This window comes from Lynx canadensis, chromosome C2 (genome assembly GCF_007474595.2).
Source record: "Lynx canadensis isolate LIC74 chromosome C2, mLynCan4.pri.v2, whole genome shotgun sequence".
NCBI classification, from domain to species: Eukaryota; Metazoa; Chordata; class Mammalia; order Carnivora; family Felidae; genus Lynx; species Lynx canadensis.
The window spans coordinates 118,364,358-118,380,842 of NC_044311.2; the positions used below are offsets into that span (position 1 = coordinate 118,364,358).

The 16,485-nt window shown below is 37.8% G+C and overlaps 1 protein-coding gene and 1 long non-coding RNA gene across 5 annotated transcripts in view; one reads left to right on the plus strand and one right to left on the minus strand.

Moving 5' to 3' along the window:
- CC2H3orf38 (chromosome C2 C3orf38 homolog) lies at nt 1-12,587 on the minus strand. Of its 2 annotated transcripts, XR_003971786.1 has the most exons (4): nt 12,292-12,587; nt 9,779-10,017; nt 7,323-8,250; nt 1-2,399 (listed from the first exon to the last, which is right to left on the minus strand). XR_003971786.1 is itself a non-coding variant. In XM_030329723.1 (3 exons), the coding sequence occupies exons 1-3, from the start codon at nt 12,416-12,418 to the stop codon at nt 7,570-7,572; spliced, it is 1,047 nt and encodes a 348-aa protein (XP_030185583.1). In that variant the 5' UTR covers nt 12,419-12,587; the 3' UTR covers nt 6,384-7,569. The 2 variants fall into 2 exon arrangements, 1 of the variants encoding a protein (XP_030185583.1); XM_030329723.1 differs by lacking the exon at nt 1-2,399 and having other exon boundaries at nt 6,384-8,250.
- LOC115523582 overlaps nt 12,585-16,485 on the plus strand; it is a 22,674-nt gene continuing 18,773 nt past the window's right edge. For 2 of the 3 annotated variants that reach the window (XR_003971787.1, XR_003971789.1), the window contains exons 1-2: nt 12,585-12,787; nt 15,402-15,486. This is a non-coding gene — a long non-coding RNA (uncharacterized LOC115523582). The remainder of the gene's footprint in view (nt 12,788-15,401; nt 15,487-16,485) is intronic. The other variant, XR_003971788.1, reaches the window with a different exon arrangement.

The following is a 16,485-nucleotide window of genomic DNA, read 5'->3' on the forward strand; positions in this document are numbered from 1 at the left end:
TTTTCAGTAAAATAAATTATTTTATTAAACACTAAACGTTACTCAATGTGAGTTAAACAAAGTAATAAAAGTGTAAGAAACTAGAACAAATACTTAAGTACCAAGTGTCTTCTGTTAAGATACCTGGTACATAGTAAGTGCTTGATAAATGGTTTACCAAATTGAAAGAAGACTGTTTAAGAGAAAAAAAAAAAAAAACAACACTGATACATTATTTAAAATCAACTTTTTTCTCAGTCCTAAACTCTTGCTCTAGCTGAAGGCTGCTTGTAGAATTCAAATTATGACTTACTCTGCAATTCTCTTAGTTCCTATGAGTTCAATTTTATGATTGTTCTACTACGAGTTCCAGAATTAAAGTTCCTGACATGCTTACCTTTTCTATTGCCATCTTGTTTCTGTACTCTAAGCTCATTCTATTGTAACCCCATACTAACTACTCCAATCACCACAGTCCATACAGTAAAACCTCCTGTCTTTGCTCAACAATATTTTCCATTAAACTTCCTAGAATAACTTTTAATAACATTCTGAGCAGCACCCCTCCAGGGCCATGCTTCCTACAGAAAAATCCTATCCCAAATCTGCCACTCCTCTCCAATGTCACTCTTACATGTTTGCCAATTTCTATTACTCAGTCTCTTTGAAGGAATCATCTATATAGTATTTGATTATTTTATCAACATCCACGTTTCTACTAGAGGTTATTGGGAGTCTATAATTTGGTCTTCTGTCAACCACTTTGCACTTTTCAACTAAAACATGAAAATATATTTTGAACATATGTAACAGCAAAAAAGATTCACATAACAGTAGTTCAAACAACCTCAGCATTTCTAGTGATTAGAAAATAGGAAACTATTTTAAAGGCTTCATACTTTTTTCCTTTTCTATTCTAGACATGATGTGTAATACTTTCATCCTTTTGTTTTTCCCTCTGTAAATAGAAATACACCCACAATACACATATACTTATAAATGTGTATTTGTTAGGAAAAAATAGAAAGTGTTTTCTCAGTAAGATTTATGAGCAAGAAAAATAAAGAATTTCTCCAACTTCAATGAACTACAAATTCCTTTAAAAGTAATATTATTTAGTTGCTAGGAAGGCATACATTCACAAAACCATGTAACTTCAAAATAGCAGTTTAGATACATCTAATCTAACTGTTCATTTTTACATGTGAAGAAATTGAGATTTAGAGTTTAAATTCTTTCAAAATAAGGTAGTAGCAATAGTCAGACTAGAAATAAAGTGCAAGAAAAAGCACAGACTTTGTAGTTTAAAAATTATACACACACACACACACACACACACACACACACACACACGCCGGGGGGGGTGGTGGGGAACCCACAACAGAACTATGGACATTACTTAACTTTTGGGGCCTCCGTTTCATCTTTTACAAAAGCACATAGAACTTTAATAATCCTATCTAACAGAGTATTATTGATTGTATTAGAGTTCACATATCATTATTCAGAAAGATAACCTAGTAAACAAATATTTACTGAGCACCTAATACATATGTTAGGCATTGTCGTTAGCAGACAGGCAAAGGACCAGGAATACATGAGGCTCTGAGAAAGTATCACTTTTTCCTTTATATCTTTAATAAATATCACTTGAATACCCCATCTCGGTGCAAAGCAATGGAAATAAAATTAAAGTCAAACAGCTACAGTCCCTGCTCTCAGTTTAAAACCCAGCTGGGGAGATTAACAAGTTAGTAAATTAATATTTAAAGTGCTAAGACTGAAATAAACAAGGTGCTCTGATAAATTTTAACAATAGGGCCCACTTAGAAGAAAACATTTAAGACAAATCCTCAAAGATAAAAATTAAGCAATCATGCAAAATGCTAGAGAAAAATTATTCTAGATAATGTATACAAAACACCTAAAGAGAAAAAATGCTTAAGAAACTTCCAATTTTTAAATTATTCCAATCATAGCCCTTTTAATTCTATATTATCAGACTGCAACAACAAAAAAATTAAACTCCCAAGTATTTTGTATACAGACCTACCTCGACTTACGATGAGGTTATGGCCCAAGAAACATAATATAAGTTGAATATACCATTAAGTTCAAATGTATTTAATAGGTTAGGAACTACTAAACATCTTATCTTTGCCTAGCCTAACTTAAATGGGCTCAGAATGCTTATATTAGCCTACAGTAGGGCAAAATCATCTAACACAAAGCCTATTTTATGATAAGGTGTTGAATATCTCATGTAATTTATTGGATACTCTATGAACATAAAAAACAATGACCATATGGATACAGAATGATTTGAAGTATATTGGTTGCTTACCCTTGTGATTGCATGGCTAACTGGAGGTGCAGTTCCCTGCCGCCACCCAGCACCTATTGTCCCCCATATCTCCAGCCTGTGAGAAGAACAAAATTCAAACTTCAAAGTACGGTTTCTACTGGGGTGCTTGGCTGGCTCAATCAAAGGAGCATGCGACTCTTGATCTTTGGGTTGTGAGTTCAAGCCCCACATGGGATGAAGAGATTAAATAAAACTTAAAAAAAAAAAAGTATCATTTTCACTGAATACATTTTAATTTCATGCCTTCGTGCAGTTGAAAAATCCTACATCAAACTACTCTAAGTACTGTCTACTTGCCAATAAAAGCAAAGGGCTAAGTAAATACAGGACAAATACTAAGACTACTTAATAGCATCTGTTGGCTGGACCAAACAATCCATGAAAAATGAGTGAAAACAAACGTAGATGGTGATAAGAACCAAATTATAAAATCTGGACTTTATTTTGGAGGTAATGCAACACTACTGAAAATCTGAGCATGGAAGAGAGGACAAAAGCTGCACTTTAAGGAAATTTTAATGTTATAAATATGTAAAAAAATATTAAAGCAAAGAAATAAATTATTAAGTCAATATCTATGTAAAGAAATTCTACAGCAGCAGCGGAAATAGATCATTCCATGACTAACATGACTCTGGAGTTTATGGTTTAGTGTTTGGGGGGTACATTATATCTCACAGTAAATATAATACTTCATTTTATTAACTTTACTTTTGAAAGCGAGTGGGATAGGGGCAGAGAGGGAGAGAGAGAATCCCAAACAAGCTCCACACCATCAGCGGAGAGCCTGACACGGGGCTTGATTTCACAAACTGTGAGATGATGATGTGAGCTGAGATCAAGAGTCGACACTCAACAGACTGAGCCACCCAGGTGCCCCTAATACTCCATTTTAATATTGTTTTACTAAAGGACTACTGGAAAGGTTCAAAGTAGAAAAAAATAAAGCTAAAAAGATTCAGTGCATTTTAAATATTTTTCTTCCAACCGTAAGTAGTCTGTCAAAATATCCTATATTGTGTTGATATAATCAATATGATATAGCTAGGGCCACAGAGCTATCTAAAATTTAAGCTAAGTGTTTTTTCCTGAACCATACAAAAGGATATAACCACACCCTTCTGAAAAGGGCCTCAAGTAGTTCTCACCTTAAGATATTTAAACCCAGAGGGGCACATGGGTGGCTCAATGGGTTAAGCGTCCAACTCTTGGTTTCAATTTAGGTCATGATCTCACTGTTTGTGAATTTAAGCCCCATGTCAGGCTCTGCACTGGCAGCACAGAGCCTGCTTGGGATTCTCTCCCTCTCTCTCTGCCCCTCCCCTGTTCACACGCTCTGTCTCTCTCAAAATAAATAAACTTAAAAAATGGGGAAAAAAACGATATTTAAACCAAGAAACTGAAATTTAACATGCAAAGTTTAAATAAGTAATCTATTATTATTTTATCTTCTGCTTGATTCAGGGATTTATAAATTGTAGATGCTCCATAAATATATGCCAAATAAACTTGAAGAGAACCCAAATGCAGAAAGTCTTATTTCCCAGCACTTGCAGTTGTGCTATCTGCATTCAAAGTGAGTATATACGAAGATTATAAATAGGGTGGGGTGAGGGGAGGCGAGAGGGAATGGTGTAAGGTGAGACCACATATACAAGCCCTTTGGAGGAAATGATCCTATTTTTGAAATCCTTCATCAAAATTGGCAGTATACAATCATTACTAAATAAACATCTTAGGACAACTTTTTGTAAAGATCTAGAGAATTTTTTTAATACTTTTCACATTTTTCTCTCACAATTTCTCTGATGTTCATTAAATTTATCTTGCCAAAATAAAACGAATTCTGAATATTTTTGTTTCAATTGACAGTAATTCAGTGGGTTTTGTCTTAATATCTGACATTTTTTGAAAAACAAAATCTACAAATTATCCTTTCATTCAAAAAGAAGATTTAGTCCTCCAGCTTAGGGACTCTGGCAAAGGGCACAAAATTTTCTAAAAATAATTTTAGTATCCAAGAATAACCTAAGAGAATACAACTATTATTAGCAGGATTTCAACTTGAAGTTATAAGGATCCCTATAGGATTCACAGATGTGCTTTGGGGAAACCCAAAAACTCACTGAAATAATGCAAAAATTGTGATACATATGCAAACACATCTTTTTCTGGGGAGAAAGAACATACAGTTCTCATTTTTCAAAACTTGATGGCCACTAGCCACAGCCCAAATTAAGAACTAGTGAAGAAAATGGCACCTAAATTTGTGAATACAGATGCTAATAAAAACATTAAAGTATAGGGGCGCCTGGGTGGCTCAGTCGGTTAAGCGTCCGACTTTGGCTCAGGTCATGATCTCACAGTCTGTGAGTTCGAGCCCCGCGTCGGGCTCTGTGCTGACAGCTCAGAGCCTGGAGCCTGCTTCAGATTCTGTGTCTTCCTCTCTCTCTGCCCCTCCCCTGTTCATGCTCTGTCTCTCTCTGTCTCAAAAATAAATAAACATTAAAAAAAAATTTAAAAAAAAACAAAAAAACAAAAAAAAAATTAAAGTATAGTTTTCATTCACTTTTATCATCTAGCCATAAGAGCCGTTTTGTTAAAACACAATATTGCTGATTATGTTTTTAATTAAACCATTTCTTTAAAAACTTTTAAATGTTTCTTTGAGAGAGAGAAAGAGCAAGCAGAGAGGGGCAGAGAAAGAGGGAGACACAGAATCTGAAGCAGGCTCTGAGGCACAGAGCAGGCACAGAGCCCTATGTGGGGCTCAAACCTATGAATTGTGATATCATGACCTAAGCCAAAGTCAGATGCTTAACTGAGCCACGCAGGCGCCCCCAACCCACTATTCTTTAAATCTTTTTCTGGTGCTATTACAATTTCTTACAGGCACTGGGTAACTAGCCTTTCTTTAGCATAAGAATACTACCTTTCCGAAAATATAGGAACATTTCTTATGTTGGCCATTTGCAAGTTAATTTCATAAAATAGAGATGGCTTCTATTATTTGGTATTTTAGTTAATAAGACTCATGTAATTTTTTTTTTTTTGGCATTCTAGATACTAATAAAAAATCCCAATGTAAATTACTTTAAGCTATATTAACAAGAACAGGTACTTGACGTATGCCCTATTATTAGGCTATGGCAAATCAGTCTACAGTAAATAAAGCCCAGCGGCCCCCCCTGGCTTGACTATTCAATTACTATGAAATATGTGTAGAGTGTTGTATTCTTTACTACTTCACTCCAACAACTTTCACACTCCAGCTGAGGGTGAAATGAAGCAAAAAAGACCAAAAGCTGGGGTCTCTGCCATTCCCTAACATAAACAAAACAAATGGATGGTAGCAAAAGTAGAGTTCAATCTGCACTGTGCTTTGGGACTTTCTCCAAGACCTGACCAAACTTTAAACTTCATGAATAAATTTCAAGAATCTCCAGGTCTTCTTTCTCTGAACAGAAGAGTATACACTTCACCTATAATGGTTAGGGCCTTTCAGTTTATCCCATTCTGACCCCTGGGCTTTTAAATTGAGTAAATTTTAAAAGGTTAAAATTTCCCCCAAATCTGAGTTAGCTTGGATCCTCAAAGTTTCAGTGTATCCATGTATGAAATTCAAACAGATGAAATGATCAAAACACCACCAGTGATAAGAACCAAAGACAAAATCTAGATGCAGAAAAGTCTTCTACACAGTATGTAAGCTTGGCTTGCTCATTCCTTTACCCATTCAGTTAAACATTAGGTCCTACTGTGTTGCCCAGCTGTGGGGATTCACAGAAAATAAATCATAATTCCAATCCTCAAGTGAGAGAGTCCGTCAGGAAGATTTCAAATTTCCAAGATTGATTAAAAGAATATACAGGAAAAAAAAAAAAAAGAACATACAGAGACTGCAACCTTACTTGAGCATTACACGAATTCAAAAAAGTAAATACTGAAGGTAGCTAGAGGCAACTTCGGCCCATCCTGAGCATCTATAGTAGTATTTCTGCAGTACTCGACATTACGCCACAAAGAAAACAGATGGGAATATTTTTTAATTTTATCCTTTACTTAGGAAATTTATTGAGTACATGTTATAATGATACTCTATACTTAAAGGAGAAAACCATAACCTGTCTTTAAATAATACACTATTCTTAGAGCAGACCAGGGATTTGCCTCCTTTATTAAGTTCTTATTTTAAGACGTATCAATTTGTACTCCTCATAAAGGCATGGCATTTAAAAAAAAAAAAAAAAAAAAAGATGAGTTTGTTCCTCTTGCTTCCAAAATTTCTTATTACCCTAGGTGATCATCAGAAGAGTTAAAGGTAAAAATTTACCATGTACAGCACATCATCACAAAAATGCCCAGCTCAATTTTTTCCATATGGAAATTTTGTAAATTAAAATTACTAACTAAATCCAAGATCAGCAAATAGTTGCCAGGTGATGAAGAATTTAAGCCCTAAAGCAACTAAGTAATTAATCTGGCAACTTAATCTTGTAATTCAAACCTTGTATTAACAATTTGGGGGTGAAAAATCCTAATAATTTTAATTTATGATGTGGGAGTATATATACGTATATAATAGATATCCCACATTATAAATTTATGTATGTGTGTTTTGTGTTTTATGTTTTTGTCACCTCTTCCAAGATCAAGCAAGAGGAAAACAATAAAGGAACTGGGCACACCTCTTTAAAAATTTCAACAGTATGTTTCCTCTATACGGTACTACAATAAATGCTGTATAAAACTGTTAGCTGAAGGCTTTGATCAGCTTGGACTACTATAGGTAACTTTTGAAAAATGTTCCTCAAATTTTAAAAAGGGAAAGTAATTTTTTATCTACCTGCTAAATTATTGGACTTTTTCATGAGAATGTTATTCAAGTTTCCTAAAATGATAACTTTTGAGTTTACATTAAATCTCTCTCATATGAAAAGTACAGATATTAGAATACTAAGTAAAATGAAAGTATTACCTGGTTTCTAAGGCACACCGTTAGTTATACCATCTAAAGTGGGATTTATTTGATGAACTGCATTAAGCTTTCAGAACATTGGCTGCAACTCAGGTAGAAAGAGGCAAGTATTCACATAATATATTAGTCTGTAGTCAAGAAAGATATTTCAACTAAAATATGTCAATCCTCCCATCTGAAATCACTTAAACATTACTGATGTGATATTTGGAAGAGTTTCTGTATTTTTTAGACTGACATACAGTGCTCAATGCTTTAGAGGGTTGGGTAAACTCAGTTCTCTTTTGTTCAACAATGCCTCATCTCCACTGCATAAAGCTTGGTCTCCAGTTCCACTATCCAATGCCTGCCTTACATCAACTTGTATTTCATTGGTACCACATGAAGTAATTACGTTATAAAAGCTCTCTAGATCACCAGGTTCGAATGTAATAGCTGGTTTCATTAATGTTCCAGGAGCAAGAGAACCCTCTCCAATAATTCTCAGGTTGATAAATTTGATTTTCCAAGTATTTTCCACAAAAGGGCAGCGTATGAGTCCAAATATTTGTTCAAAAATGCCCAAACAAGTGTTCCCTCGGTGGACAGTCCCAGCAACTCCAACCATAACTAGACCATGGGGAGAAGAAGCACATTTCAGTCCACTGGCATCTAGATTGGGACTGAGAAAAAGATACTCTTCTTTCACTAGTGACAGCAGACGAAGGCTTACAATTTCTGCTCCACAGTAGTCTATCACATTTTGTTCAGAGGTGTTGTAATAAAACCTAAGCTTGACATCGTGCCAGAAGTGCTGTGGCCCCCATTCATCTTGAGGCGGTCCCAGGAAAGGATTCTGAGAATTAAGAAGTTCAAAGAACCAGTGACAGAATTCTTCTCCTAATCGACGAAAATCAACTTTTTCAGCTTTCTTATCTTCTTTTTCCGGCTGATTAAGATAAGTAAAATATAAAATAAAACAAAGGTTAGTTCTCGTATTTTTTTCTACCTGGCCCATTTTAGAGGTAAGTTTGAGTATATGGAGTACAGCAGAAGCTAAACGAACTACAGGTGAATCCACTGAAACCATCATGCAAAAACTCAAGTGTTTTTCCAAAAAGGGGAAAAATCATTTTACAATTTCCCAGCTTAAACATATGAAAATTCAGCTAAGAAATTAAGGTTAATAAAGCCTCTCAAAATATCAGCATGAACAGTCAATAATGATTTATGTAAGCATTTTCTCTTATATGTGGCAGCGGTTTCACAAATGTCTGTCAAAACCTTCAAACTGTATGCTTTAAATGCATACGCTGTTGCATTTAAACTACTGCAATATCGTAGATAATAAATGAGCATTTTCACTATCTTTAAACAGACAAATCTAATATGATTGAAATACATTACTTTTTAGGATTGGGATTAATTTTATATTGTTATTTCTCTTTTTTTCAAAGAAAATGTTATTGCAAAAAACATACCTGAGAGGCTAGATTTTATTCATCTATGTGTTCCAGAGTATAGTAACTCATTTTGATGGTAAGAGATCTTGTATTGACAGAGCATCTTTGATTGAATATATTAGGCTCTGTGCTTGGCACTTATATTCTATTTCCTTCTATCTTCATGAACCTTGTGACATAGAAACTATCATATGTGGGCTTTATAGATAAAGTAAACAGGGCTCAGAAAGGTCAAGTTACTTGCTCAAGTTCACACCTAGCATATGGCACACCCTATTTTTAAGTCACATCCGTATGATTTCAGAGTTGGCATCCTTTCTAAGCAAATTAAAAAAGCTTAGATTCTTTCCTAATATGAAAGCAAATACCTCTCACTGTAAAACTTCACTGATTCAAAGTTTGTAGTTTAAACTTTATAAATTACCTAGCATTCATACAATCAGCATTTAAATATTCACACAGTATCTAAAACATACAGTGGAGATACAAAGAAATAGAAACAGCCAATGTGAGCTGAAGGAAATTATTACAAGAGGATTTTTCCTAGCTAAAAAAAAAAAAAAATCAAATTTAAAAAATATTTAAGTTTTTCTCATGGAATTTACAATCTAATATCAATTTAATATCAAAGAAAGTCTTCAAAATGAGAAAGGGCTATAATAGCATTCTTTTAAAGTGAACAAAAACATTAGAGAATAAGAAGCTAAATTAAAATTAAATGGAAACTGCGGTTTATCCACTCTCTTTACAAATCCAATAGTCTTCATTTGATAAAGTGATAAAAGCGTTTTTCCTTCATAAATCAATACAATCTTTTATGTATATTACTAAATGTCAAAAATATTTCCTTTCTTTAGGTGCTTTACTTATCTTCCTCTAGGATGCAAAGGATATGGAGTAAAGCCAAAATTATAAAAGACAAAATATTATTAGCCATGTTCCCAGTGATCTAGGATTATCTACAGAGTTTAGACAGAACTATGACTTAGGGTATAACTGTAAGATCTATTTTACCTGTTGAAAGAGTCTCATGTCCTCTGTCTTAACTGGCTCTGGTGTTTCCTTCAATTTCGGCTGTAACTGCCTTTTCCAGTAATCCTTTGCATGCTGAATAAGATTGTGTTTTTCAGTAGCTGGAGGTATAATAACCCCCTGTGTTGCCAAGTACTTAAATATGACTTCCCGGTGGACTTTCTTACGCCTCAAAAGCTCTTCTACACTTTGACTGTACACTAATATTGCACGAATGGCATCTGGAAGGAAATAATAAAAATTAGTAGAAAACCCTAAGTCCTGTAAATCAGTCCAAGGTCAGCAGAAACCCTATCAAATAATATTTATAAATTCTTGTCATGGCATTGCTTTGGCATGAGATGGTTATTTTAACAAAACCAAGAAGTGGGGAGCGCCCGGGTCAGTCAGTTAAGCATCTAACTCTTGGGTTTCAGCTCAGGTCATGATCTCACGGTTCATGGGTTCAAACCCCATGTCTGGCTCTATACTGACAGCACAGAGCCTGTTGGATTCTCTCCTCTCTCTCCCTGCCCCTCCTCTGCTCACACTCTCTTTCTCTCTCAAAATAAATAAACTTAAAAAAAAAACAGGAAGTGGGTTGTCAAGTTTGGGGTTTTAAAAATAATTTTCTTGGGGCGCCTGGGTGGCTGAGTCAGTTAAGCGTCTGACTTCGGCTCAGGTCATGATCTCGTGGTTCGTGGGTTTGAGCCCTGCCTTGGGCTCTGTGCTGACAGCTCAGAGCCTGAAGCCTGCTTCAGATTCTGTGTCTCCCTCTCTTTCTTCCCTTTCCCTGCTCGTTCTGTCTCTCAACAATAAATAAATGTTGAAAATAAATAAATTAAATTTAAAAAATGTCTTTATGCTTTAAACTCCCCTACCTAAACTTATTTACCTCTTCCTTTCACTTCTCATAAGATAGTAAAATTTTTGCATTTTCTTTTAAATGACATGGTTTAAGCAAAAAATGGAGCCAGAGAAAATTTTTTTTTCTAAGAAGGCCAATGGACCTAAATTCATTTATAATCTCTAACATAGGTAAAATTACAGTATTTTAGATATGCAATGACTTTTAATCTCCTCACTCTACAAATAATGAAAGCTGAGGATATATGAGGTATCAACAATCATGCTTCCAAGAAGTGGCAGAACTAAGACTTGGGGCAAGCAGCATGAGCATCATCTGGGAGCTTGTCAGAAATGCTGAATTTCTGGGGCCATCCCGAAACTACTGAATCAGAGTTTGCATTTTCACAAGATCCCTGAGGGACTGAGTCACAGGCACAGTAGTTTGAGAAGCTCAGGTGCAGAATATGAGCCCAGAGTTAAGCAAATCTTCCATTTTTGGAGATACTGTTAAACCTGTTTTCCAAACTTCTATTTTCTTCCTCTCCAACAAGTATCTTTTCAAATCATTTAACATCTCTTTTCCTTATTTACTTTTAGACCCACCATCAATTAAATCCAGCATTTTTATCTATCAATTTTAAATTCACACTCACCCTGTTTAGGTGTAAGTAGCATGTGAAATGTTTAAATGCTGAAGAACTACATATAAGTCTAAAACTATGTGCAGTCTAAAGTCTTAGGAATTTCTTCTTTTAATGTTCATGGCTCGAAGTTTCAAGTGAATGATTTCTTTAAATGGAAATGTAAATCCGACTTAAAAGCAGAGCAACACAGTTTTAAAAAGCACAACCTTTTGTAGATATTGAAGTCATACTAACATAGCAGTCTGGAATTTTCACATTTTAAAGTAAAATTCAGAAAATTTAAAATAAAGCTCTCCATATGATATACCAAGCGAAATAAACACTTAAGCTTCTTGATTACATTTTTATGTGGAGTAGTTACAAATCAGGCTTAATATTAATAACGCTCAAATCTACCGAAATGTTTGTTTGGCTCTGAAAATAATGTATTCCTATTGCTCAAAATCATCTCAGAAAAAAAAAACAAAAAAAAAAAACTGGATCCAAAAAGAGACACGGATTCAAACGATCTGCTCTTTTATTACAGCAGCTGTTTTACCTAGGAAACTGAAAGTGTTTAAGATCTCCTCCCGCAAGCTCGGAGAGACAAACATAAGCAGCAGCTGACTCCTCGGCTCACCAGCTAACACTCCCCAGCTGAATCGAGACGCAAAATGGAAAACACCCTGGCTCCCCGGAAATTTTGAAAAAAAAAAAACGACTATTCACGTACACTTCAATTTTCGAAAAAAATAAGCATATGCCCCTAACACCCAACACATAAAACCTGGAAGCTGCGCCGTTTCCAGTGCCATCACCTCCCCCAGGGAGCTGGCGGGTCAGTGCCACCTGAAGGTGCGCGGAGGTTCCCCGGCCGCGGAGCAGCGACGGTGGCTGAGACTCTCGAGAGTTCCGCCTCAGCCCGGTCCGGGCCCCATCGCGGGGCAAGGTCACGCACCTTCTCTATTCTCAGGCTCCCGCCACCTGGGGTCTGGATGAGGCCTCGGGAGGGGCGTCCGCTCTCGCGGAGAAGTCAGCACTTACCTTGGCGGTCCTCAGGCTGCACCAGGCGGTTGGTGATGGTGTCGCACAGGGCCATGATATCATCGTTGTCTAGTAGGCCGAGCAGGTTACGACAGCCCTCCATCTCTGGGTAGCTGAGCCCCGACATCTCGGCCCCCAAAAATGGGGGGGGGGGGACCCAGCAACGTCGTCCCTTCAGGCCCAGCAGGCCGGCGCCTAGGCAACATACACCGGAAGTGCCTTGCCTGTTGTTCGCCGCCAAAGGGCCTCGGGTGTTCCAAACGCCTGGGCGGAAGTGATTGCCAACAAGGTCAGTTCAGGAAATTTGGTGTTCCGACTTGTCGTTCCGGGCTGGACAGGACGGAGGGGACTTCAACGGATCTCACTTTAGGGAAGTACCGCGTTTGCACGGAGAACAGGGATCTTCCCTGAGGGATCTGGTTGCAGAAAGAGAAGCCCTGAGCTCTTCAGGAGTCCATCCTCCAAAAAAGCGGCCGGGAGGGCTGCGCAGGTGCAGGTGCGTGGAAAGCGGGTGGCGGTCCCCGCGCACTACGAGCTCCCGTGATGCCGCGGGGCCGGCCAATGGAGGAGCCTGCTGCCCGCCCCTGGGCCTGACCGCCGGGAGCGCTTGAACGTCTTCTGCGGCCAATTCTGAGTTGGGTGCACCTGTAGTTGGTATTCTTAACTTACATAGTACAGTGTTAAAATAATTCGCTTTTGTTTCGCATTATACTGTGAATAGTTAAAATCACCTATCCTATGTCAAGCCCTCTTGATTTCCTAACAATCTGCGATCGGCTCTTGCTTCCATTCCGGTCCTCGCCGGCTTGGTTTTAGGCGATGCTGTATCGCGAGCAGTTTTAAGGTTGAGGATTCTGGAAGTCAGGTTACCAGGGTTTTACTCCGCCATTCACTAACTGTGACCTCGGACGCGCTTCTTGGCTTCTTCGTCCCTCAGTTTCCTATCTCGAAACGGACCTAGTAGAGTTAGCTACCTCGAAGGGTTGGGGGAGGGGGGAGGGGGTGAAGGGCGGTGCCTGGCGCCTAGAAAGAACTCAGTATATAGTAGCTGTTTATTACTGTTTGGCAGCAACTCGCATTCACTCGAGGGAAACATGTTCTGCTAGACCGAGCCCGATGAGGAATCAGACTTAACACGTTGGCTCTATCTCCTTCCATATTTTAGGCATATTTTAGATTTGTTAATATTTCATTAGAGTATTGCCACTTAGTAGATGAAATACACATCTTCAGATACACGTGAGCAAATTTAACCTTTTAAAAAATATCACAGTTATATATCACTTGTAAAATATACTGTAAATGTAGTGTAGGCATTCAGAGCATGGCTAATTTGCTAGTGTGTGTTTTGGGGTATCATTGACTCAACAGATAAAAATTCTTCATTTTTCATTAAGTATTAAAGAGTGCCTACTATGCTACTATTTGAAGATTCAGAGAAATTGCAAAGTCCCTTCTTTTAAGGAGGTTTTGGGAGTGTTGCAAGTAGATGACATTCTAGCTGGAGGAAGTAGACAGTAAACATGTAAGAAACTATATTCTGTGCCAGGACCTGCTATGGAGAAAAATATATCAAAAGGAGGGGGATGGAGAGAATGTTGCTATTTTATACAGGCTGTCAAGAAAGGCTTCTCTAAGTAGTATTGAAAGAAAGATCTGAGGAACTTGAATGGACCACAGAAGAGTGTTGTAGGAAGAAACAACATTAGAGGTTCCAAGGAAGAAGCAGAATGCTTGGTGTGTAGGAAAGAGGCCAGAGTGGCTTATACAAGGAGGAGGTGGTGAGGTTAGAGTTGCAGACGAGATTGATCTAGAGCAAGGTTTCTCAATCAAGGCACTAGTACCATTTGGGGCAGGATAATTCTTTGTTGTGGGGGCTGTTCTATGCATTGTAGAACGCTTAACAGCGTCCCTTGCCTCCACCCACTAGATGCCAGTGGCATCTCCTCCCCTCAGCTGTGGCTACCAAAAATATCTCCAATTTGCCAAATGTACCCTGGAGGACAAATCACCACCCCCAGTTGAGAACCACTGATAGAGACCACCTGTCCAAAAATACTTTGAGATAATGATGAGATAACATCCAGAATGAGATGTTCTGGATCTGTGTTGTTCAGTACACTACCCATCAGCCGCGTGTGGCTGTTGAGTGGTTGTAATGTGGCTAGTACAACCGAGGCACTGAATTTTCAGTTTTATTTGAATTTTGATAGCCACATGTGGCTAGTGGATACTGTATTGGATACTGCAGATCGAGAGCCTTGCAGGCCATTGTGAGGACTTTGGCTGTTATCTTTTACCTCTCTGTCTTCATTTTCTGTTATTCTCTCAATCTCTCACTCCACACTAGTCACAGTAGTCCCCTTGCTGTTTGTTCCTTAAACTTGCCTTATAGGTACTTGCCTCAGAGCCTTTGCTCTTGCTGTTCTTCCTGGCAGATTTTTCCCTGAGATACCTAAATGGCTTTCTTTCTCTTAACTTCATTCAGGCCCCTGCTCCAAAGTTGCCTTATCAAAATAAGATAAAAACAGAGAGGGAGGCAAACCATAAGAGACTCTTATATACAGAGAACAAGCTGAGGGTTGCTGGAAGGGTGTTTGGTGGGGCGATGGGCAAAATGGGTGATGGGTATAAAGAGGGCACTTGCTGGGATGAGCACTGGGTGTTCTATGTAAGTGATTAATCACTAAATAATATTCCTAAAATCATTACTACACTATATGTTAACTAACTTGGATTTAGATAAAATTTAAACGTTAAAAAAAATTTAATAAAAAAATAAAAAATTAAAAATAGCAATAAAAAATCAGCTTATTAATTAAGCCTTCCTTTATCATCCTGTTTAAAATCATCAATAATGCCATGCTTACTTCTATTTTCCCTATCCACTTAAGTTTTCTCCATAGCACTTATAATACACTGTATGTTGCCCCCCCAGTAGAATGTGAGTTCTGTGAGCCAGGGATTTTTATTATTTTTTTATTATTGCCTATTACAGACCCTGGCACATAGTAGGTATGCAATAAATATTTGTTGAATAAATGAATGAGTTGTGAAGGCTTTGGAGAATTTTAAACTGACGAATGGCATGATCTGACTTGCTTCGACAGGATCTTTTTGGCTACTGGTGTGAAGAACAGACTGAAGAAAGGCAAAGGTAGAGGCAGGGAGCCCAATTAGGAGACAGTAGTCCAGGTGAGAGATGCTGGTGGCTGGAGGTAGAGTGGAAAACTTGATAATGGGTTCGGGATAACTGCAAGATTTGGTTTGGGTAATGAGCTGCCATTTGCTGAGAGGAGGAAGTCTGGGAGAAGGAGGTTTTAATTGGGAAATGAGTTACCAAGAGAGATCAGGCTTTCTGGAGAAAGTGGTGATGCCTAAGAAGATAACGCAAAGAATGAGGGGTGGGACAGAAAGAGGGTGAAGAATTACAGGTGAAGGGAGCAGTAGTGAAAAATGCACGAATAAAACAGCACGGCTATTTTTGTCTAGAGCCAAAGCCAGTACAAGAACCATGACCTGAAGAGAAATTTAGTAAAACTGTTAACAGTTAAGGGCTCAGCACTGGGCCCTTCACCTACTTAATTCTTACAACCTTGCAAGAATAGCTCTCCTCTTTTGACATATGTGGGAGTCTGAGCTCAGTGGGATGCACTTAATTGCTTAAGGCTCCACAACCATAAACTATCATGCTGGAATTTGAATACAGTTGGTCCCCACATCTCTTTGAGCTGCTTCCATTAAATCACATTCTGGTAGTTTTCACTTACTGAATACTTTTTGAGAAAAAAAATAAGGTTTTCTAGATTAGAGTGGCTTGGGGGGGGGGGGTGAGATCTTAGTATTACAATATCTATTTCACCCAACTGTAGTTATTTAAGTACCTATTAATAGGGGACCTTCTTTAAATGTCCTGGACATCAAGAGTTTCTAAGAATGCTCTATGAATTTAAGGGGGAGTAGTTTACCTTCTGGGGAAATATGAAGCAGCTTGATGCCTTAGATCTGTGGTTTTTAAACCTTAGCATCATTAGAGTCACCCAGAGGACTTGTTAAACGACAGACTGGTCCCTCAACTGACCAAAATTTAGCATTTGTAACAAGTTCTTAGATGATGCTGATTTTGGTGCTCCCAGGACCAAACTGTAAGAGTAAGAATCACTGCTAGTAGAAGAAAATGAAACCTCGGCCACC